General features: G+C 44.4%; 1 protein-coding gene across 3 annotated transcripts in view; it reads left to right on the top strand.

Annotated features, from left to right (window-relative positions):
- ERICH6B (glutamate rich 6B) overlaps positions 1-23,947 on the top strand; it is a 370,776-nt gene that overhangs the window by 177,692 nt on the left and 169,137 nt on the right. For all 3 annotated transcript variants that reach the window (XM_085621832.1, XM_085621831.1, XM_085621833.1), the window contains one exon: positions 17,647-17,816. In XM_085621832.1, the coding sequence (XP_085477958.1) occupies positions 17,647-17,816 (170 nt within the window). The remainder of the gene's footprint in view (positions 1-17,646; positions 17,817-23,947) is intronic.

Here is a 23,947-nt window from a genome sequence, read left to right as displayed (position 1 = left end):
TTTATACTCGATCTGCAGTTCCTCGAAGGATTTCAATCCTGAAATAGTATAAAAACAACCTAGTTGTGTAATCCCACTCTGTACCCATCTCTCAATACAAGTATAGTTAAAAATCTCTAGGAGATTATTGTTTTTATTGATTGGCGTGTAATGAGATAAACGTCTGATACCCAATAGTTTACGTATATTATTCCATGCCTTATAAATGCCAAAGATAGATTTAAATCTGACCTTCTTGGAGTAGCTATTGTTCAGATGCCGCCATATAGACACCCTCTGGATTCCTCGCCTAATAAAAGTTCTTGTGAAGTTAGAATATTATATTCACTGCAAACGTTTGTCTTGAATAATAGATCAGCACAGTATTTCAGTGTTGTGGCCCAATAATATAATTTGATGTTAGACAATGCCATTCCCCCTCTATCCTTAGGTAATGTGATGAATCGTAATGCTCTTCGTGGCCTCTTGTATCCCCATATGAATTTAGAAAACATACTATCTATGTCTTTGAACAGTTGTGACGGGAATTCCAAACAAATTGTCCTAAAAAATATAAAAATCTGGGTTAAAAAAAGCATTTTAATCAAGTTACATCTTCCCCCGATGGATAGATGTAAATTATTTGACCGCATCATATCCTTTTTTGTATGTTGTATTAGCGGTATAGTATTATTATTAACTAAGTTTTCCAATTTGGGGGCTGATTCCGACCCTGGAAAAACCGGGTACGAATCGTCGGACGGAGCGTTTTCTCCGTCCGACTCGTACCCGAGAAAAATACCTTACAAACATGCAAGTACGATTCGTACAGAAACACCATTTCCGTATGAATCGTAAAAAACACCGACCGGCTAAAATATACTCACAATTCCAATCCGGGACACCGCGTACGCGACATTCGCACAGAGTCAGGCAGCGTTTTACGGACCAGCAAGTACGATTCGTACCCACAGCACTTCGCACGGCAATATTTTTACGGGACCCAAAAAGTGCCGGAAAAGCTAAGTACTCTACGATGCACGGCGAAAAGGGGGCCCGGTACGCACCGTACCCCCATCCCTACACGTCCGCACTGTACCCCCAGCCCCCCCAATGTCCGCGCCGTACCCCAGCACCCATACCTGTACGCACCGTACCCCCACCCCCGTATGTACGGAGCGTACCCCCACCCCCCGTATGTATGGAGCATACCCCCACCCCCGTATGTACGGTGCGTACCCCCACCCATGCCGTATGTGCGGAGCGTACCCCCCGTATGTACAGTGCGTGCCCCCACCCCCCGTATGTACGGAGCGTACCCCCTGTATGTACGGTGCGTACCCCCACCCCCGTACGTACGATGCGTACCCCCAGCGCTACGCGCTGGGGGTACGTACCGTACATACGGGGGTGGGGGTACGCACTGTACATACGGGGGGTACGCTCCGTACCTACAGGGGTGGGGTGGGGGTACGGCGCGTACATGGGGGGGTGGACTGGGGGGTGTTCAGCGCGTATGCGGGCAGATGTTTGGACGTCTCCATGGTTGCTATGGGAGTTCGCTCCGTACGGTGTTTTTTCCATACGGTTGTGCATTCGGACGGACGGGACGGATCGTACGTGCGCGCTCGGACTTCAGTTTCCCGAGTCGGACGTAAAACTGTCCGGGGATGTGTCGGACACTTTTTCTGACCCGAGGACGTGTCGGGGAATTTTCCCAATGCGATTCGTATGGATTTTTTAACATACGAATCGTACTTGCCAGTTTGTACGGGACTTGTACGATTCGTACGGAAAAAAATCCGAATACGATTCGTACGGGGAATATTTTTAACGGATCGGAATCGTCAACTTGGTCGTTATATTAACACCTAGATATGTTGCGTTCTCTGTTACCCGTACATCCCTCATCTCAATATTACTGTTGGGGATAATCTGAGTTTTGTCTTGGTTTAATTTATATCCAGATACCTCGCCAAAGCTTTTAGCCTCTTCTTCAACTATGCCAATTGCATTCATAGGGTCACTGGTAACCAACGCGATAACGTCCGCGGCGTATGCCAACGTTTTTGTAGCTTGGTCTCTTATCCATATAGGTGGAATTAATACATTATTATCTAATCTCCGAATAAAGGGGTCAATATATATCGCGAATAAGAGAGGCGAACACGGGCAGCCCTGTTTTGTCCCTCTCGTGATGCCCAGCGGTTCAGATACTGACCCATTAACCATTACGACAGCAAATGTGTCGCGATACAACATTTGTATTGATTTGATAAATGGTTCCCCAATACCACTTCTTGCCATGACTGTCCAGAGATATTTCCAGGAGAGCCTATAGAAAGCCTTTTCGGCGTCTAATAGTATAAGTGCCATAGGGTCTCCTGTAACCTTGGACCAATCAAACAATGAGATCACCCTTTGAATATGATCGGTTGTTACTCTTCCTGGGATAAACCCATGCTGTCGTTCAGAAACAATTTTATGTATCCTCGGAGCCAAGCGGGCAACTAATAGCTTAGCATACGTTTTAGAATCCCCAGTTATTAATGTTATAGGGCGATAAGACCCAAGTTCAGTAGGGTCTTTTTTTTTTTAAACAACAATTTTGGCCATGGACCACGATCCTGGAGGTCGCCCCCCCCTGAAATATATGTGCGATCAAATCTGTTAATATATTTTTTAGCTGAGGGGAGAATTTAACATAAAACTCTGTGGGAATCCCATCCATACCCGCCGCTTTACCTGGAGCTAGACTATTAATTGAGAGAAGAATTTCCTCCCACTGCGGAATATTATCCATACTTTCTAGATCTTCAGTCTCTAATCTTAAAAACAATCTTGATCTATATATTCCTCGATTGGTTCCTGTTGTATGTCTATATCCCTATACAAATCCTGATAATATTTTTGAAACGCAGTTCTTATTGCGTCGGGATCTGTCCTTAACCCGAGCTCTGGGTCCCGAATAGCTTTAACAAAATGAGTTGTGCTTTGTTCTTGGGTCCGTACCGCGAGCTGATGTCCCACCTGTTCACTTAGTTCGTAGAAATTTTCCTCATGCATTGTGGCACTATCTATAGCTCTTGTCATTAAGATATCAATATTACAATTTTTGGCTACTGCAACCCACCTTAAATTCATTTTCAGCCTCCCTTCCCTCCTGGACAGCTTTTATAAGTCCTATAAAAGCTATATTATTCTGAAGTACCTGCATTTCTTGTTTGGTTTTTTTATTGGCATTTAATGAAAATCGTAATGTTTCCCCTCTGATCCCAGCTTTTAGGGCATCCCAGACTATGTTGATTGGTCGACTACCTCTATTATCTTCCAAAAATCTGGGGATCCAATACCGCATATAATCACAGTACTTCTCATTAACCAATAATGCTCTTTCAAACGTCCATATTTTCATATTAAGCTTCGTTAATCCAAGTTCAATAGTTAAAAAAAGGGGGTTATGGTCAGAGAGCACTCTTGGTAGCTTTTCTATTGTACTGCTAGCTATTAGTGTTAGAAACCAGAATATAGTCCAATCTTGCATGTCTAGCATATGGATAGGAATAGTGGGTAAAGCCAGTATCCTTTGTATGTTCTGCTTGCCAGCAGTCTATCAAACCATGGGTTTGACATAGATTTTTAAAAGCTTGAAAGAATCTTGGCTTCCTGCTCTGGTACTGAAAACCTGAGTCTGCTGACCAGTCACTTGGTCAATTCAAATTAAAATCACCACAAATTATCACTGGGAGAGGCCAATGAACAAGCTCATTAGATATATGATCCAGTACTTCCGGGTCATCGCTAATATTGCTATATATTGGTCAGATAGTCATTTTCACATCATTATTCTGTTGATACTCTGTAATAGCCCAACGTCCATATTTATCGGATGAGGAGCGAGTAAATTGTATCGCCCCCCTTTTGCCAATATAGCTACACCCTTAGTCCTTACTCCTTGTGGTGTGGCGATAACCACCCTGTAGCCCAATTTACTAAGTAGATAAATTTGTGACCCCTCAATATGTGTTTCTTGTATACAGAGAATTTTGGCTCCTGTCAATTGTAACCCAACAGACACTCTTAGCCTTTTTTTTCATCGTTAAGGCCACAGATATTAACGGTCAGAATTTTCAGCTTAGCCATACTGATGCTTTTCCATTACAAGCATATATTTTATTATGCTCTCTACCTTGATTCCAGCTAAACATCTTCTCCCCTTATTCATTGTTTCTGCTTCTATATCCAAATTTGAGCTTTTTTGCATCAACGTTACCCCCGGTCTGACATTCTCTCCCTCCTCCACCCCTCCCTCATGCCCCCTCCCCTCACTAACAAATAGGCAATCAGGCTCAGTCCTGAACCTGTTTTGATAGCATCTGTCTCATCCTCACCTCCCACTGCTACTCTCCCTTTTCTTATGTATACATATTTTTCTTTTATTTATGTATTTATTTATTCCCCCCCCCCCCCGGCTACAATAATCATGTTTAAAAAAAAGCTTTCCCTTTCCTCCCTATATATAAAGAAAAAAGAAAATTCAGAACATATTATTAGGCACAATACGACGCAGACCGCATAAATGCATGAAATCTAATAGGTGGAGAATAACTACAACAGTTCATGTCTGTCTACTAAAGCCTAGCGATTATTCTCGCTAGCCCCTATTTTCCCCGCCATAATTTCCTCCAGTACTTTATGCGCTTGTATTTCCGACATAAAATAATAATTCTGTCCTTGAAAAATGACTTTTAGTTTAGCAGGGTTTTGTAGATACACTGTTGTGCCTGGTTTCTGGAAAGGTGCAATCAGCTGCCTGAGCTGCCATCTCCTCTCCACTGTTGCATGTGCGAAATCAGGTTTGACAAAATACGAAAAATTCTCCCAGTTTCTTTTCTTATTCGGTCTCGCCATTTCAAACATTGTTTGTCGGAGCAGAAAGTTCCCGAAAAAGATTAAAATTGCTCTTGGATATGATTGATCGTTCGGATTACGTCTAGATATAATTAGTGGAAATCTATGTACCCGCTGGATTTCCTTATCCCAGTCCCATTGTGTAAGTTCAAGTAGAGAATTCCTTAACAAATTTATTGTAAATTTCCTGATGTCATTACCCTCGCTATTCTCTGGTATGCCTAGCAGCCTTAGGTTGTTGCGACGTTGCCTATTTCTGCCTCTTCTAACTTCCACATTACATCCTTCAGGGTACTTTCTTGGGATGTTGATTGTTTTTTCAGGCTGTCTACCGTGCTTTCTAGCACCTCTGTTCAATTTTCCACCATACTTAGCCTCTCCACGATTTCTGTGCACGTTTTCCCAACTTTTCTACTTGAACCTTGTCATTTTTTTGATGCGTGTCAGGCTTGCTGATTCTCTAGTTTGACTTCATCTTGAAATGTTCTAAGGGATTGTAGGATCAAGGATAAGGATGGTTTGCCAGGTTGTACAGAGTCTTTCTGTCCGATTATATCTTTTAACTGTTTTTTATGTGGTTTCACAGCCCCATTTGTTCCATTACCCAGCAGCGTCTGTGTATCCGAGTAATCCCAGCCTAGTTCGTTCTCTTCCTGTCCTTCTTTCCGCCTATGGCCGCTCTTTTCTCCATCCGATAGCCTCTTGATTTTCCTAAATTCCCTTTTTTCTCCTTGCTGGCTGCAATTACTTGTAGATGTATCATCGCCCCTTCTTCATTACTGTTCGTACTTGAAATCACATTTTCACACTCCCCAGATTCCTCATTCAAAGAATAAAAGTTTTCCAAAGGATCTGGAGACAGATATCCCATCTCATGGTTTTTTCCCACCTGTATTTCTTTTTCGGTGTGAACGGTTTGGCCGTTAACATTAGTCATTTCAATTCCGTTTGAATCTCTTGTTGCAGCTTCTGGATCGGATATCTCTGCTTCCGTGGCAGGGGGAACCATAATTGGAGTATTGGCTAAAGCCAAGGCTAAGTGAACTTTCTCCCTGCCTAGGTGATCACTTAAGCCTAACTCTGGCGTTCCTAATATGTTTTTTTCTCCGTTTGACCCCCATGACAGCTGCTCCATGCCGATTTCTGCCATCATATCCGGGGTAATACTGACAGATTGCAAATCTGTTACACACGTTTCTGTACCGGTAGGGGTTTTAATTAGGGTATCATTTATATCCTTTAACTGTTCTTGCTCCTTTTCACATTCATTTGCACCTTTAACTGAGAACAAGCTCGTTATAGCTATCTGTTTCTTATTTTGTTCACCAGTTACAGCATCTTTTGACATGGGGTTTTTGTTACCTTCTGGTTTGCCCCCCTTACCGGAACGCAGTTTGTTCTTTTTACAGTCCGTGTCCGCTTTGGTATTCATTTCAAGCTGCACCGACGAGGGTGCCGCCGGTGCAGCCAAACGCATCTTTCTCCACACGCCCCGAGCCGCCATCTGTTCTCCTGTTTACACTCTAGGCTCACCGGCGTCTACGTTGCTAGGCAGCACCAATCCTACATCGATAGTTCCCCAGCCGGCCGCCGCCATCAGCATGATCTGAGCAAGAGATTCCCAGCATCCATATCGGCCTTTACTTTGCTCGATCTTCTCCACGGATCGACGAGCACACGAACCTCGGCATCCCCTGCACCATCCAGTCAACAGATGCCAACCATTACTTTCTCTGCGCATAGCCGATGCAAATCGATAGAAAACCTCATCGATTCAGGGAGAGACACGGAGGTGAGTAACAGAGAATTTCACTCAGGCGCCATCTTGCCTCCCATCCGAAGTCAACTTCCATTTAGACCTGTTTCTAATGGAAAGTTCATAGAGTGAAAAGTTAGGTGCATAACCTTGACCTTGAACCCACCATTGTAAACCAGAGGCTACTGTCAATCTTTGCCTCCTGGGATACAATCTGTTTTGTGTGGGCAGATATATGGGCCTAGTCTGTACTTGGAATTGGAGAGGAGGTGGTTTGAGGGGTGTATGACTGTAGTTTGATTAGTCAAACCTGTCAGATCACAAGTACTGTCTGAGTGGGGCAGAGAACTCCTCCCTTAGTTGTTCTGCTGCCATTACTGGTTTAGAGACAATAATTTGCTTCCATTCCTTCTACCAACTCTTTTCAAATAAGCATATTTCATGGTTCCACTTCCCAAACGGAGTCCAAGCTGTCTTATTCTTCTCTTAGAACCTCTGTAATTACTCGACTGACGTCTTCCTAATCCATCTAAGCATGCAGTCATAACTCAAATTGCCAGGCATCCTTTTAATGACTTTAGTTCCTTCGAAATGGAGGCAACTCAGTATAGTCGCTGGTTTTGACTTATCATTCAAAGTTTGTGCTTTCAATGCAAAAACTGTGAAGCCACCCCAAAATGTCAGTGTCTGAAACATACATATGTATCAACTCTTTTGTTTCCTTAATGGTGGAGAGTATCACTATTTCTAAATCTACCCCCTTTATCTTCTACAAATGTGAGCTTCTCTTTTTGTATATCTCCGCTCCTTCTCCACTTCCCGACCTATCTCTTTCTTATGTCTTTCTTGTTCCTCTTCTTTTTTTCTTTCTTCCCAGGGCCTCAAATCTTGTGTATCCCTATTTCTTCATTGAGGCCTGAAGTCCTCAGCTTTTTCTTCCCAATATTCCATAGCTTTCTGGAATTCTGGCTTGTGTCTCAGTGAAGTTTAAACTACCTAAACGGATGGGATACCTGGGACATGACACATGGGTATTCTGTAGATGGGTTGAGTAGACTGTCTAAGGCACGGGTACTCATAGTACGGCCCGCAGGCCGGCGGCGGCCCGGCAAGCCTTCCGTGCCAATTGCATTCATAGGGTCACTGGTAACCAACGCAATAACGTCCGCGGCGTATGCCAACGTTTTTGTAGCTTGGTCTCTTATCCATATAGGTGGAATTAATACATTATTATCTAATCACCGAATAAAGGGGTCAATATATATCGCAAATAAGAGAGGCGAATACGGGCAGCCCTGTCTTGTCCCTCTGGTGATGCCCAGCGGTTCAGATACTGACCCATTAACCATTACGACAGCAAATATGTCGCGATACAACATTTGTATTGATTTGATAAATGGTTCCCCAATACCACTTCTTGCCATGACTGTCCAGAGATATTTCCAGGAGAGCCTATCGAAAGCCTTTTCGGCGTCTAATAGTATAAGTGCCATAGGGTCTCCTGTAACCTTGGACCAATCAAACAATGAGATCACCCTTTAAATATGATCGGTTGTTGCTCTTCCTGGGATAAACCCATGCTGTCGTTCAGAAACAATTTTATGTATCCTCGGAGCCAAGCGGGCAGCTAATAGCTTAGCATACATTTTAGAATCCCCAGTTATTAATGTTATAGGGCGATAAGACCCAAGTTCAGTAGGGTCTTTTTTTTTAAACCACAATTTTGGCCATGGACCACGATCCTGGAGGTCGTCCCCCCTGAAATATATGTGCGATCAAATCTGTTAATATATTTTTTAGCTGAGGGGAGAATTTAACATAAAACTCCGTGGGAATCCCATCCATACCCGCCGCTTTACCTGGAGCTAGACTATTAATTGAGAGAAGAATTTCCTCCCACTGCGGAATATTATCCATACTTTCTAGATCTTCAGTCTCTAATCTTAAAAACAATCTTGATCTATATATTCCTCAATTGGTTCCTGTTGTATGTCTATATCCCTATACAAATCCTGATAATATTTTTGAAACGCAATTCTTATTGCGTCAGGATCTGTCCTTAACCCGAGCTCTGGGTCCCGAATAGCTTTAACAAAATGAGTTGTGCTTTGTTCTTGGGTCCGTACCGCGAGCTGATGTCCCACCTGTTCACTTAGTTCGTAGAAATTTTCCTCATGCATTGTGGCTCTATCTATAGCTCTTGTCGTTAAGATATCAATAATACAATTTTTGGCAACTGCAACCCACCTTAATTCATTTTCAGCCTCCCTTCCCTCCTGGACAGCTTTTATAAGTCCTATAAAAGCTATATTATTCTGAAGTACCTGCATTTCTTGTTTGGTTTTTTTTATTGGCATTTAATGAAAATCGTAATGTTTCCCCTCTGATCCCAGCTTTTAGGGCATCCCAGACTATGTTGATTGGTGCACTACCTCTATTATCTTCCAAAAATCTGGGGATCCAATACCGCATATAATCACAGTACTTCTCATTAACCAATAATGCTCTTTCAAACGTCCATATTTTCATATTAAGCTTCGTTAATCCAAGTTCAATAGTTAAAAAAAGGGGGTTATGGTCAGAGAGCACTCTTGGTAACTTTTCTATTGTACTGCTAGCTATGTTATGTTATGTTATGTTATGTTATGTTATGTTATGTTAGCATTTGGTAAAGCGCAACAGCTGCCCCAGCAAAGAGGCGTCCCGGCGCTAAGAACCACAGAAAACTCTAACAGAGGAAGAGAGGAAGGCAGCTAGGAGACCTAGGGAGAGGGGAACAGGTGGGTTTTGACGGCTTTCCGGAAGGCAGACAGATTTTCCAATGAGCGAATGTTCAGTGGGAGGGTGTTCCATAGTTTGGCTCCCAACACGCTAAAGGAGCGTCCACCAGTGCGGGCAAGCTTTGTCCGGGGTACAATCAGTAGGTGTTGACCTAGTAAGCGTAGGTTGCGTTGTGGCACATATGGTGTTAGGAGAGGGCGGAGTAGTTCTGGGCGTCCAGTTTTAAGGATTTTAAATGTCATGGTGAGTGTTTTGAACTGGATTCGCGATTCAATGGGTAGCCAGTGCAGCTTTCGAATTGTAGCTCTGGCCGAACATCTGCGGGGGAGACCGACCAAGGCTCTTGCCGCGGTGTTCTGCACGCGTTGCAGTCGTGCTATCTCCGCTTTGTTGGCGCCCAGTAGTAAAACATTGGCGTAGTCCAAGCGGGAGAGAATTGTGGCTTGGACAATTAGTTGACGAACCTTGGAGTCGAAGAATCTGAGTATTGGATTGAGGCTCCTCAACAGGCCCACACAGGTAGCTGCCACTTTTTTTGTGTGGGTCTGGAAGCTAAGTGAGGAGTCCATCCAGATGCCTAGGTTTTTGACCAGGGATTTTGGAGGTGGGATGGTGCCCAGCGACGAAGGCCACCAGTGCTCGTTCCAGTGGCTGGTGTTCTTGCCGAGGAGCAGCACCTCCGTCTTTCCTGCATTAAGCTGCAGGCAGTTGTCCGTCATCCACTGGGCTACAGCGGCCAGACCATCCCTAAATCTTGAGGCCGTGGTAGAAGGGCCTTCAGTGAGAGTGATGGCCAGCTGCGTGTCATCTGCGTATGACACCAGCGTGAGGTCCCATTCTTTAGCCACTGCGGCGAGAGGCTGCACATACAGGTTGAAAAGGGATGGGCTAAGTGCAGAGCCCTGAGGGACACCCTGTCCGATGGGGTGGGGCTGGGAAAGAAATGGGGGAGCTGACACCCGGAAGGATCTGTCTTTCAGGAAGGAGCGGAACCATTCCAGGGCAAGACCTGAGATTCCCACATTAGCCAGACGATTTAACAGTATGTTATGGGAGACCCTGTCAAAGGCTGCGCTGAGGTCTAACAGGATCAGCGCAGCGCTTTGACCGGCGTCAAGTATCGTCCGTAGGTGTTCAGACGTGGCTAAGAGGGCAACTCAGTGCTGTGGCCCGGCCTGAAGGCGTTTTGGGATGGGTCTAAGATGGTATTATGATCCATGTGTTGGGACAGGATGATGTTTACGTGGGCCTCTGCAAGTTTAGACAGCCATGGGAGCAGTGAGATAGGTCTAAAGTTCTCCAACTTGGAGGGGTCCAGGGTCGGCTTCTTAATGATGGGAGAGACCCAAGCTTGTTTCCAAGCGGTCAGGACACTGGCCGAAGAGAAGGAGAGAGTCAGTATTTAGTGTTAGAAACCAGAATATAGTCCAATCTTGCATGTCTAGCATATGGATAGGAATAGTGGGTAAATCCAGTATCCTTCGTATGTTCTGCTTGCCAGCAGTCTATCAAACCATGGGTTTGACATAGATTTTTAAAAGCTTGAAAGAATCTTGGCTTCCTGCTCTGGCACTGAAAACCTGAGTCTGTTGACCAGTCACTTGGTCAATTCAAATTAAAATCACCACAAATTATCACTGGGAGAGGCCAATGAACAAGCTCATTAGATATATGATCCAGTACTTCCGGGTCATCGCTAATATTGCTATATATTGGTCAGATAGTCATTTTCACATCATTATTCTGTTGATACTCTGTAATAGCCCAATGTCCATATTTATCGGATGAGGAGCGAGTAAATTGTATCGCCCCCCTTTTGCCAATATAGCTACACCCTTAGTCCTTACTCCATGTGTTGTGGCGATAACCACCCTGTAGCCCAATTTACTAAGTAGATACATTTGTGACCCCTCAATATGTGTTTCTTGTATACAGAGAATATTGGCTCCTGTCAATTGTAACCCAACAGACACTCTTAGCCTTTTTTTTCATCGTTAAGGCCACAGATATTAACGGTCAGAATTTTCAGCTTAGCCATACTGATGGTTTTCCATTACAAGCATATATTTTATTATCCTCTCTACCTTGATTCCAGTTAAACATTTTCCCCCCTTATTCATTGTTTCTGCTTCTCTATCCAAATTTGAGCTTTTTTGCATCAACGTTACCCCAGGTCTGACATTCTCTTCCGCCTCCCCCCCTCCCTTCTGCCCCCCTCCCCCACCAACAAATAGGCAATCAGGCTCAGTCCTGAACCTGTTTTGATAGCGTCTGTCTCATCCTCACCTCCCACTGCTACTCTAGCTGTTCTTATGTATACATATTTTTCTTTTATTTATTTATTTATTTATTCCCCACCCACCCCCCCCCCGGCTACAATAATCATGTTTAAAAAAAAAGCTTTCCCTTTCCTGCCTTTTATATAAAGAAAAAAGAAAATTCAGAACATATTATTAGCCACAACACGACGCAGACCACATAAATGCATGAAATCTAATAGGTGGAGAATAACTACAACAGTTCATGTATGTCCACTAAAGCCTAGCGATTATTCTCGCTGGCCCCTATTTTCCCCGCCATAATTTCCTCCAGTACTTTCTGCGCTTGTATTTCCGACGTAAAATAATAATTCTGTCCTTGAAAAATGACCTTTAGTTTAGCAGGGTTTTGTAGATACACTGTTGTGCCTGTTTTCTGGAAAGGTGCAATCAGCTGCCTGAGCTGCCATCTCCTGTCCACTGTTGCATGTGCGAAATCAAGTTTGACAAAATATGAAAAAATTCTCCCAGTTTATTTTCTTATTCGGTCTCGCCATTTCAAACATTGTTTGTCGGAGCAGAAAGTTCCCGAAAAAGATAAAAATTGCTCTTGGATCTGATTGATCGTTCGGATTACGTCTAGATATAGTTAGTGGAAATCTATGTACCCGCTGGATTTCTTTATCCCAGTCCCATTGTGTAAGTTCGGGTAGAGAATTCCTTAACAAATTTATTGTAAATTTCCTGATGTCATTACCCTCGCTATTCTCTGGTATTCCACGCAGCCTTAGGTTGTTGCGACGTTGCCTATTTCTGCCTCTTCTAACTTCCACATTACATCCTTCAGGGTACTTTCTTGGGATGTTGATTGTTTTTTCAGGCCGTCCACTGTGCTTTCTAGCACCTCTGTTCAATTTTCCACCATACTTAGCCTCTCCACGATTTCTGTGCACGTTTTCCCAACTTTTCTAATTGAACCTTGTAATTTTTTTGATGTCTGTCGGGCTTGCTGATTCTCTAGTTTGACTTCATCTTGAAATGATCTAAGGGATTGTAGGATCAGGGATACGGATGGTTTGCCAGGTTGTACAGAGTCTTTCTGTCCGGTTATATCTTTTAACTGTTTTTTAGGTGGTTTCACAGCCCCATGTGTTCCATTACCCGGCAGCGTCTGTGTATCCGAGTAATCCCAGCCTAGTTCGTTCTCTTCCTCTCCTTCTTTCCGCCTATGGCCGCTCTTTTCTCCATCCGATAGCCTCTTGATTTTCCTAGATACCCTTGTTTCTCCTTGCTGGCTGCAATTATTGTAGATGTATCATCGCCCCCTTCCTCATTACTGTTCGTACTTGAAATCACATTTTCAGACTCCCCAGATTCCTCATTCAAAGAATAAAAGTTTTCCAAAGGATCTGGAGACAGATATCCCATCTCATGGTTTTTTCCCACCTGTATTTCTTTGTCGGTGTGAACGGTTTGGCCGTTAACATTAGTCATTTCAATTCCGTTTGAATGTCTTGTTGCAGCTTCTGGATCGGATATCTCTGCTTCCGTGGCAGGGGCAGGCGGAACCATAATTGGGGTATTGGCTAAAGCCAAGGCTAAGTGAACTTTCTCCCTGCCTAGGTGATCACTTAAGCCTAACTCTGGCGTTCCTAATATGTTTTTTTCTCCATTTGACCCCCATGACAGCTGCTCCATGCCGATTTCTGCCATCATATCCGGGGTAATACTGACAGCTTGCGGATCTGTTACACACGTTTCTGCACCGGTAGGGGTTTTAATTAGGGTATCATTTATATCCTTTAACTGTTCTTGCTCCTTTTCACATTCATTTGCACCTTTAACTGGGAACAAGCTTGTTATAGCTATCTGTTTCTTATTTTGTTCACCAATTACAGCATCTTTTGACATGGGGTTTTTGTTACCTTCTGGTTTGCCCCCCTTACCGGAACGCAGTTTGTGCTTTTTACAGTCCGTGTCTGCTTTGGTATTCATTTCACGCTGCACCGACGAGGGTGCCGCCGGTGCAGCCAAACGCGTCTTGCTCCGCACGCCCCGAGCCGCCATGAGTTCTCCTGTTTGCACTCTAGGGTCACCGGCGTCTACGTTGCTAGGCAGCACCAATCCTACATCGATAGTTCCCCAGCCGGCCGCCGCCGTCAGCAAGATCTGAGCAAGAGATTCCCAGCATCCATATCGGTCTTTACTTCGCTCGATCTTCTCCACGGATCGACGAGCACACGAACCTCGGCATCCCCTGCACCATCCAGTCAACAGATGCCAACCATTACTTTCTCTGCGCATAGCCGATGCAAATCGGTAGAAAACCTCATCGATTCAGGGAGAGACACGGAGGTGAGTAACAGAGAATTTCACTCAGGCGCCATCTTGCCTCCCATCCGAAGTCAACTTCCATTTAGACCTGTTTCTAATGGAAAGTTCATAGAGTGAAAAGTTAGGGGCATAACCTTGATCTTGAACCCACCATTGTAAACCAGAGGCTACTGTCAATCTTTGCCTCCTGGGATACAATCTGTTTTGTGTGGGCAGATATATGGGCCTAGTCTGTACCTGGAATTGGAGAGGAGGTGGTTTGAGGGGTGTATGACTGTAGTTTTATTAGTCAGACCTGTCAGATCACAAGTACTGTCTGAGTGGGGCAGAGAACTCCTCCCTTAGTTGTTCTGCTGCCATTACTGGTTTAGAGACAATAATTTGCTTCCTTTCCTTCCACCAACTCTTTTCAACTAAGCATATTTCATGGTTCCAGTTCTCAAACGGAGTCCAAGCTGTCTTATTGTTCTCTTAGAATCTCTGTAATTACTCGGCTGACGTCTTCCTAATCCATCTAAGCATGCAGTCATAAGTCAAATTGCCAGGCATCCTTTTAATGACTTTAGTTCCTTCGAAATGGAGGCAACTCAGTATAGTCGCTGGTTTTGACTTATCATTCAAAGTTTGTGCTTTAAATGCAAAAACTGTGAAGCCACTCCAAAATGTCAGTGTCTGAAACATACATATGTATCAACTCTTTTGTTTCCTTAATGGTGGAGAGTATCACTATTTCTAAATCTACCCCCTTTATCTTCTACTAATGTGAGCTTTTCTTTTTGTATATCTCCGCTCCTTCTCCAGTTCCCGACCTATCTCTTTCTTATGTCTTTCTTGTTCCTCTTCTTTTTTTCTTTCTTCCCAGGGCCTCAAATCTTGTGTATCCCTATTTCTTCCTTGAGGCCTGAAGTCCTCAGCTTTTTCTTCCCAATATTCCATAGCTTTCTGGAATTCTGGCTTGCGTCTCAGTGAAGTTTAAACTACTTAAAAGGATGGGATACCTGGGACATGACACATGGGTATTCTGTAGATGGGTTGAGTAGACTGTCTAAGGGATACTCTAGAAAACAGTCTAGGGTATACTGTGGGGGGAGGTCTAAGTAACGTCTGCGCTCAGGTAGAGCCTATGTTTACTGCCCTCCCTTCTGGGGTTCCTTCCACTGATCCATCGCCCGAGCTTCCTGCAACCCTCTCCTTTTCTGTAAGGGCTTGTTTCTCCCACTGACCCAGCATAAAATCTATAACTTATATATCCTCATATTCCAACCTTGGAGCCTTCCATCTGTCATCCCAAAATTTCTGCTTGTATTTTCAGGCTTGCTTTTTCCCATCTAGCATTTTTAAATGCAGGGTGTGTGAAGCATCTGGGCTTATTAATTGCTATTAGCGTTTACTGGAATAAGAATCTAGTGATCTGTCACTACTTGCCCCAACAGTGGGAACTTTTGCAGGAGTCCTAGGGCTGACAGGGCTTACTGGGTCCAGGATGTAACAAAAGACACAGACTAACCAACGCGATCGAGATCGGAGCATGTGAATCCAAATCCCGGCTTCTCTTTCATTTTCTAGACTATTTGACTCACTCTCCTGTGTTTTGGTTATTCCCCAAACACTGGGAGGCAATAAAGTTTGCCAATGGGGCGGGGGGCAGGGGGGGCTTCGGGGGTACATGAAAATATATTCATTGCCTAGTTGTCAAAGGTCGCCCGGTGCTATTAGTTAAAAGTGTGCAGATTCCATTAAGATATTAGGAGTTCTTTACTCGCATCTATGAGAAAATCGACATTACCTAAACAAAATGCCAGAATGCGGGTCAGTTTACACAGTGTTTTAGACAGTACTGGTTGCTTAGTTTTATTGCATTAATTTTTGTATTTACTCTTTTACACAGCATCCAAAGTAGGTTACCTAACCCCAAAGCCCCGAGTTGCTAAATGACCCATAGAAGGGAGTGTTTTACAGTTGAGATAATGTGTCCAAATGTAATTTTGGTAGTGCCATGGAATGATCAGCCAATGAGGTACTCGATGAGCAGGTATTTAACTACACGTTCAAAACGTACGGTATTGTGGCTGTTGTTTGTTTGTACACAACCACCTCTCTGAATGTGTTTATTAACACAGAGCTTCATCTACCAGACAGTGCTCACAGAGGGACAAATAAAGCACAGAACAAAATGTATTCATTTATCCTGAGTGTGAAGGCACCCAGAAGTCTTAGGTGCCTGCCCGGAGAGGCTAGGGATACCAGCGCTTCTACAGACTCTGCCGTGCTCCTCTGCACCAGCAGGGCACAGCTCAGAATCTGCTGCTTCTGCTAAGAATAGGTGAGGGGGATGAGGTTGGGGCATGCGGGAGTTGCCCGCAGATTTCCAGGTTATTGAAAGTGATGATTCTGACGTGAGGCAATGGAGACTGACTTTGTCTGTTTGTCTGCACCAGTCTATTTCTCTACCATCTACCGGGCTCACTGTCATGTATCCATTCATCTCTCTTTGTTAGAGGTGCACAAGCCAATATATTAATTAACAGGTAGAGCCAGCCGGAGACGAGACGAGCGTATACGAGCCGTGAAAATGATCGGCATGTTAATCATACATTAAACATGATGTAAATGTGCGATAATGTCTCTTCAGAATTCAAAAAAGTGCATTTCTTTAGCGGGTCACCTCAGTACAAAAGATTATAGCACTGAATTGAGAGGAAAATATTAAAAGTGCTCGTTTTAAGCATGAGTTAAAACACTGCCACTCCTCCCGCCCGACAACAATGCCATTTGTGAACTAAGAGGTGTCAGTTGCCATGCATACCCCGAATTTTGCCTAGAGTCTTATTATATTTAGAGTAACATTAAAATCTAGTTCATTAAACACGAGAAGTTTTTGCACAACACGCATTTTGAACTTGCATATTTGAAGGTGGCAATAATAAAGATGAAAACGGAAGTGCCAGTAGGCAAGAAAACACGAACGGGAGTGGGGGGGGGTGGGGGAGGGTGAGAAGTCACAGACTGAGGGAGGGGGCGGTGTGGTGGGGAGACAGGGAAGAAAATAGTGTTTGGAGACAAAATAGCCATGGAAGGATACAAATGAAGAATGAGGAGGGACTAACAAACCTCAAACCAATCGGAAGGCATCATTTAAGACAAAAGCCAATAGGCAGAGAGTGGGCGGAGCTTCCACGAAGTTTCCACACTACAGTATATACTGCATGCCTCGCAAAGCGATGGCAGCGCATTTGTGCTGCAACGCTAGGCGAGACCTAAAAAGCCCTTTACCACTAGAGTCCACTTCTGGGTCCTTATCCAACTATTAAGCCCACAACTGTGCGCCAAGTACACAACCCTTTTGCATTTGAACCTCAGGTTAATGTAGTCGAATAGTCCTCAGCTCACTCGAGGAGTGGTTTGGGGTTAGAAGCTCAGAACTCTCTGAAACATCTAGACTCCAGTGAGTGCATTTACTTTTTTTTTTTAAGTCTGTCAATAAGAATAAAAATATTCTTTCATCTGCCTCAACACCCCTTCTCCTTCTCAAATGTGCAGAGAGGTGTAAAGCCAAATTTGACTACATGTAGTTACCTGTAGAAATAAGCAGATATTATTAAAGCTTTTCTTTGTCAATTATTTTAGCTCTGCACGTGAGGACTACCGATTCATTCTTAGTAACTGAAGACAAAGATGGCGCCATTGAAATCCCCACAGGCCAGACCGGTCAGTCTTCTTCCACTCTCGATGCTAACGAAGAGAATGCTTTAGACCGCTTTACTTCCACACTTGAGTTAGAAGCTGGCTATGTGAAGGTAAGTTAACTACATTATTACACACGGCTAATACAATCATGTTTCTATCTCTTTCCTAGGTGTAATCCCTATGAGTTGTGTTGTAAACTATAATATTGTACCAAGAGCTGTTTTTACAGAATAATAACATACATTACATCAACTGCAAAAACACAAGAGGTTGTTAATGAAATGTGGCCCACTTGTTTAGCTTTGACGCGTACAGTCTGGAAGATTAATTTACATGTAAACACAACAGTTCAAAAAATATTCTAATCCATGTAGCACGGTAATGTCCCCGTAGCATGATGTGCTTTACATTCCTAGTTAACTTCACAGCTCACTTGTAGTGTCGCTCAAGTTTACAACCACAGAGGCACACGGTTAAGAAAGCAGGTTGGTACGGCATTAACCAGTGCTTGTGGGACATCTGCCTCCTTAAGATTCCTGGTGCTGCTCAAAAGGACGCCATAGTGCGGGCTATCCACACTATGGGCATCTTCCCATTTAAAAATTGTTCTAATCTGGTGTGGGATCCTTTAGTAGTGTATTTTCACTGTGTTACTGTTTGAAGTGCTGCATAGATACTTTATACGTTGCCTCTTAGTTCTGTCTGGCTGCTCTGTGCCTAGCTACCCGAGGGTTGAGCAAAGGTTAATTTAGAGTTTGCTTACAACTTAACCCTGACAAAGATTGTGGTTCCTACTTGGGCAGGATTTCACTCCCCCAAACAGTCACCCACTTTCTAACAGTGTCCCACCCAGCTTACAGGAATGCAGCAATACACTAATCTATCTGAGGGCATTTCTCTACCTCAGTTCCATGATTCACCATGCAGGCCTCTGTCTCCCAAATTGGAACCCAGGACCCTCAATGTATTATACCATCCAAAGGCACACATACACCCAGTGCATGTATACAACCTACCCACACTGCACAGCACTGTATTCTTCATGAACTGTACGACTCATAGGCACACATACATGCAGCACATTCATTTAACATTCACATACTGCAGGGGGCAAGGCCAAGATTTCTGATGGGATGAACGCTTGGTCAAAAAAATCAGCGTACCATGCCCGACCGCCAGCATTCTGCAACATCAGAGACCCCCTCAGATTCCTCAAATTGGTCCTTTAGCCTCCCTCTAGCATGCTGCTGCTGGAATGGTGACAGCCGGGTGAGGTGCCTTTCCATGGACACAGCAACATCCTGCTGGGTGATGGCCTTGTGATTTGCATCACCCTCGTGGTTTGGACGAGTGGATGTGGAGCTTGGCTTCCCCTTACGGTCCCAGGAGCGACGAAGAGTGGTGCCGTGGGGCGAGACAAAGCCATGGCCTCGGGCAGCATGATTGCTCCATTGGAGGCTCCCCTCTGTGCCACAGGGATTGTCTTGAACAGTAGTCCAGCTGGGAGCGATGCGCAAGGCAGACTCGGTCGAGCTGTGCCGCACGCACTATAGAGGATGGCAACGGCCAGCTGGAAGCAAAGGCCCTAACGGCAAGCGGGGGCGAAAAGGCCTGACCAGCAGTGAGGTCCTGCGCAGGAAAGGAGGCAGGGATGAATACAGCCTCCGGAGGAGTCGCCACTCCCCCCTGTTATGATGGTAGGCCATAGACCTTGTCTGCCATAAGGTTGGGTGGGACTGCTGAATTGAAGCCCTCTACCTAGTACTACTTCTTCAGGGTGCCCCCTCTCTACCTTGGGGTCTTGAGGTTTCCCTTGCTTTGCAGCTCTGTTGGGGATAGCTAGGGGTGGTAATCTCTGACCCCAATGCACCGAGTGCATGAGGGGTCTCTCCTTCCAGCCTGCAGTTCCCTCTACACTACAACCAAGCACAAGGGGCACATGGAGATGGTGGATTGGTGCCTGTGGGGGCCCACCTGGTTCTTGCTAACCCATGCTGGCTCGTGGGTGGGCTGGTAGTGGCCCATATGGAAGAATACAAACCATTGGGTTCTGGAACTGATGTTGATGACTGTCCAGCACATCCTGCTCCTGGACTGAACTGAAGTCGACAGCACTGGTACGTTGGTGAGGAACAGATCTGCATTGATCCTCCTGTCCGAATTGCTTTGCTACCTACTTGTGGGACGCTTTCGTGACTGGGCTGTCTGTGCCCCAAATGGCACCCTACTGTTGGAGTCGCTGTTGGCCTGGCCCTGAGGACATGATCTTGATTCCTAGCTCTCATTACTTTCCTGTATTATGTACTCACCCTGCCGCCATGGTCAAGCAACAAGGCCTGAGGCGTGGCCCAGAGTCTGGGGAGGGGCACTGAGCCACAGGGGCTGGGGGTACCCAAGGCCAGGTCAGCAGCCCCAAGCCCATCGATATGTTTGATTAGTTTGTGTGGACCATTAGAGATGTTAAAGCTGAGCTAGACCCTCAGCTAGATGCATTAACGGTTAAGATGAGTTTGCTTAGGGCTGATCAGGCCAAGTTGAGAGATAGAGTGGAGTCTAATGAACCTGCACTGGCTGGCTTGCGCCCCTCCATGGCTGAAATGCAATCACAGCTGAAGACCTTTAAGGCATAGGTGATTTTATTGTGGACTCAAGCGAATGATGCTGAGGGCAGAGCTAGGCATAACAACGTTCAAATTGTGGGGCTACCGTGAGCAGCCGAGGGCCCTAACATGGACCTCCTTCTGGTAGGCTGGCATCTTAGCACAATTCTTGATGGATGGAGATCTACTTTCTTCTATGTGGAATGTGCCCACAGGGTGCCCAGCAGGCTGCCGCGGTCTGGGTCCGCCCACAGCCGGTGGAGGTGTTACTCTTCAATTATCGTGACCAAGACCACATTTTACAGGTTACGTACATAAAAAGGCCCGTGGCAAGTGAAAATAGCCCAGTAAACATTTACCCCCAATTACATGGTGGACATGCCTCCCAGCAGGGCTTATTCATGCCGATCAAGCTCCAGTTTCACTAAATGGGCCTTGATGTTTCCAGCCAAGCTGCGGGTGCTGGACTCTAATGCGACCCATTTCTTCACATCGGCAGCCAATGCCTGAAAGTGGTTGAAGTCGATGGGGGTGCCACCACCGTCGTGAGATGTGACAGATTATAGGGGCCCACAACAGTGGTGTCCCCCCTGCTGGTGACAGCACCATAGCCCCTCTAGGAGCAAACCATCGGAATAACAGGAACCTGCCATAGCCACACCACAGGCTCGCTTACCCGATCGCTGTCTTCACTTGAGAGGGAATTTCTGCGCTCCGTGTTGAATATCCTCCCCTCCCCCTCCCCCCCCCCCCCCCCCCGAACTCTGATTGGGACCAGCTTTTACCCTAGTGACTGTTGACTTGGTGATCTGAGCTGAGGCCATATATCCTTTTGCTGTGACTGGTGGTGAATCAATAGGATATCCTCTGTAGTAGGAGAGATCTCTTGCAGCTTTACTGGGTCAAGCAAACTAAGTCATCCATGCCTTCTACACTTCTGGCACCTCTTTCTCTACCACCATGGTGGGCTCATTTTGACTTGTGTTCATTACTGGTTTGCTACTGTTTAGGGGCTTTTTGCTTCGATCTGGGGAGGGGAGTTGGGAATACTGTCTTTGTTTTTGTAATTGCTTTAATTCATATTCTTGTCTGTGAACAACTGTGCTCAATTTGTGGAGAACTGGGGCAAAGATCTGTGTGCGAGGCAGGAAGGGGGTCAACAGGGGAAGGGGATTAGCTTAGAGGGTTTTATCACAATAGCAAAGGCTCCTCAGAAAATTGAATCCTGGAGGGCCAAGGAACACGCATCATAGTGTTGGGGGACGGGTAAGCGATAGATTCACCAGGGTGTAACAACATGACACCCAAATTGAGTGGGGGTTGGGGAAAGTGGAAGGAGCGGTGGAGGGGGGATAGTCTACTTTTCTGGGTGTGGGATGGGGGACTAAAACATAGGGAAAATTCAACCGGTAGTTTCAATGATTGTTTGGTTATTTCGTATGTTACATTTGCTGCTTTTTTTTTTCCTTGGAAAGTTACATTGATTGGTTTTTTAGATTTTCTTTTTTATGTTTCCTGTTTAAATGGCTAATAGGTTAAAAATAATTTCGTTTAATGTTAACGGCCTGAATAATCGGAAAAAAATGCGGGCTATTGAAGCATGGCTAAAAACAGAAAATCCTGAAATTATTCTTTTACAAGAAACTCATATCTCGACTAAAAATATTTTGGAATTTTTAATGTTTAAAACCTGGGCCAGCTACAGGGGTTTCTCATCTGCCTCCGCATCCCATAGAGGGACTGCCATATTTATAAAAAAAGGCTTACAAGTAGAGTGTATTAAGTCGGGTAAGGATCCATTTGGGAGATGGTGTTGGGTGACATGCTCTTTTAGATCCAAACCATGTCCTCTGAATTTTGTAAGCTACTATGCACCCGTTGAAGATGATGCCAAAGCATATGACGATCTCTTTCTCTCTTTGAATCATGTTGTAGGAGATTTGATTGTGGGCGGGGATTTCAATATCTTGATGAGTCCACATCTGGATTCCACTGTTCAAGGGAAAAAGCAGACAAAGCCTAGATCTCTTAAAATATTGAAAGATCATTCGGATATGCTAAATTTACAAGATCCTTGGCGAACGGCATTTCCGACTTTAAAGAAATTTACATGTGGATCAGGACGGTTTGCCTTTTCTTCACGCATTGATTTTTTTTTGATCTCCCAGAATTTAGATTTTTATCAACAAAATTTCTTTTTCAATGGATTTTCGGATCATGCAATGCTATCTCTGGAAATTCACATGGGCTCTGGTTTAAAAACACCTAAACGCTGGTTATTTAATAAGTTGCATTTGAATGACGCCGAATGGGTAAAATTTATGGATACTGAGATCAGACAATTTTAAATCCAGAATATTCATTCCGCAGAACCCCATATAGTTTGGGACACACTTAAAGCCTTTATTCGGGGATTAATAGTAAGCAAAGAGGCAGTTATTGCCAAAAACGTCAAGATGAAGAAATTAAAAATTGAAGATAAGATCCATATTTGTAATGAAGCTTTTTTAAAGAATCCCTCTTCTACCACTAAAGCTCAACTTGAACAAGCCAAGAGTGAGCTTTGTACTGTATATAACACTCAAAGCGAGATCTTTTTCCAACAGTCTCAGCAGAAAATCTATGAGGAGAGCAACTTTACTGGTAGGCTGTTGGCGTGGCAGGCCAAGGAACAAGCAGATACGAATCAAATCAAAGCTTTGAATTGCCCATTCTTAGCAGGCTTTACGGAGGATCCAGGTGAGATTAATAATATTATGCTTGCACATTATCTGACCATCTATGACCAACTTCAGTCAGTCGATGATCTGCTGTTGAAAAAGTTTCTGCTTGAAAATCCACCACCCATGTTGATGGATATAGATAAAAATCTCATGGGCCGCTCGTTTTCTTTAATAGAGTTGGAAGAGGTGATAGAGAGCTTACCTAATGCCAAAGCATGTGGCCCAGATGGCTTACCCGCCGAATTTTATAAATTTTTCTTCAAGGCCTTCGGTGAATTCTTCCTCTTCTTGATAAATTCTATGCTAGATGGGGGGGGGTATTCCAGAATCTTTTAAACAGGGAAATATTGTTAGCTTTCCGAAGAAGGGCAAAAACAAAAGGGATCCTAACTCTTATCGCCCAATTACATTGCTGAACTCGGATTACAAAATTGTCACAAAACTTCTATCTCTCCGGTTCAATGAATATGCGGCAAAATTGATACACGCTGACCAAAATGGATTTTTGCCGGGCAGACAGTTAGCTACCAACACCCATTTTCTTGCCGAAGCTTTGGATTATTTTGAAATTAAGAAAATCCCCGCGCTAGTTCTATTGCTCGACGCGGAAAAAGCTTTTGATTTGGTGGTTTGGAAGACGCTGTTTTGTATTTTGAAATCTTTTAATATTCCAACGTCTTTTATACTCTTAATTCAGAATTTATATAAGAATGCAGTGGCAAATGTAATTATTAATTCAACCGTGGCAGGGTCCATTAATATTAAGCGTGGCACAAGGCAAGGATGCCCTCTATCTCCTGTATTATTCGCTTTTTTTATTGAACCCCTGGCAATTGCAATACGGAACTCCCCAGATATCCTTCCTCCAATCCCAACTATGCCGGTGTTAAAACTTTATGCAGACGATATTATGCTGTT

Source organism: Triturus cristatus, chromosome 8 (genome assembly GCF_964204655.1).
Source record: "Triturus cristatus chromosome 8, aTriCri1.1, whole genome shotgun sequence".
Taxonomy (NCBI): Eukaryota; Metazoa; Chordata; class Amphibia; order Caudata; family Salamandridae; genus Triturus; species Triturus cristatus.
This window is presented reverse-complemented; position numbering and strand designations above follow the sequence as displayed.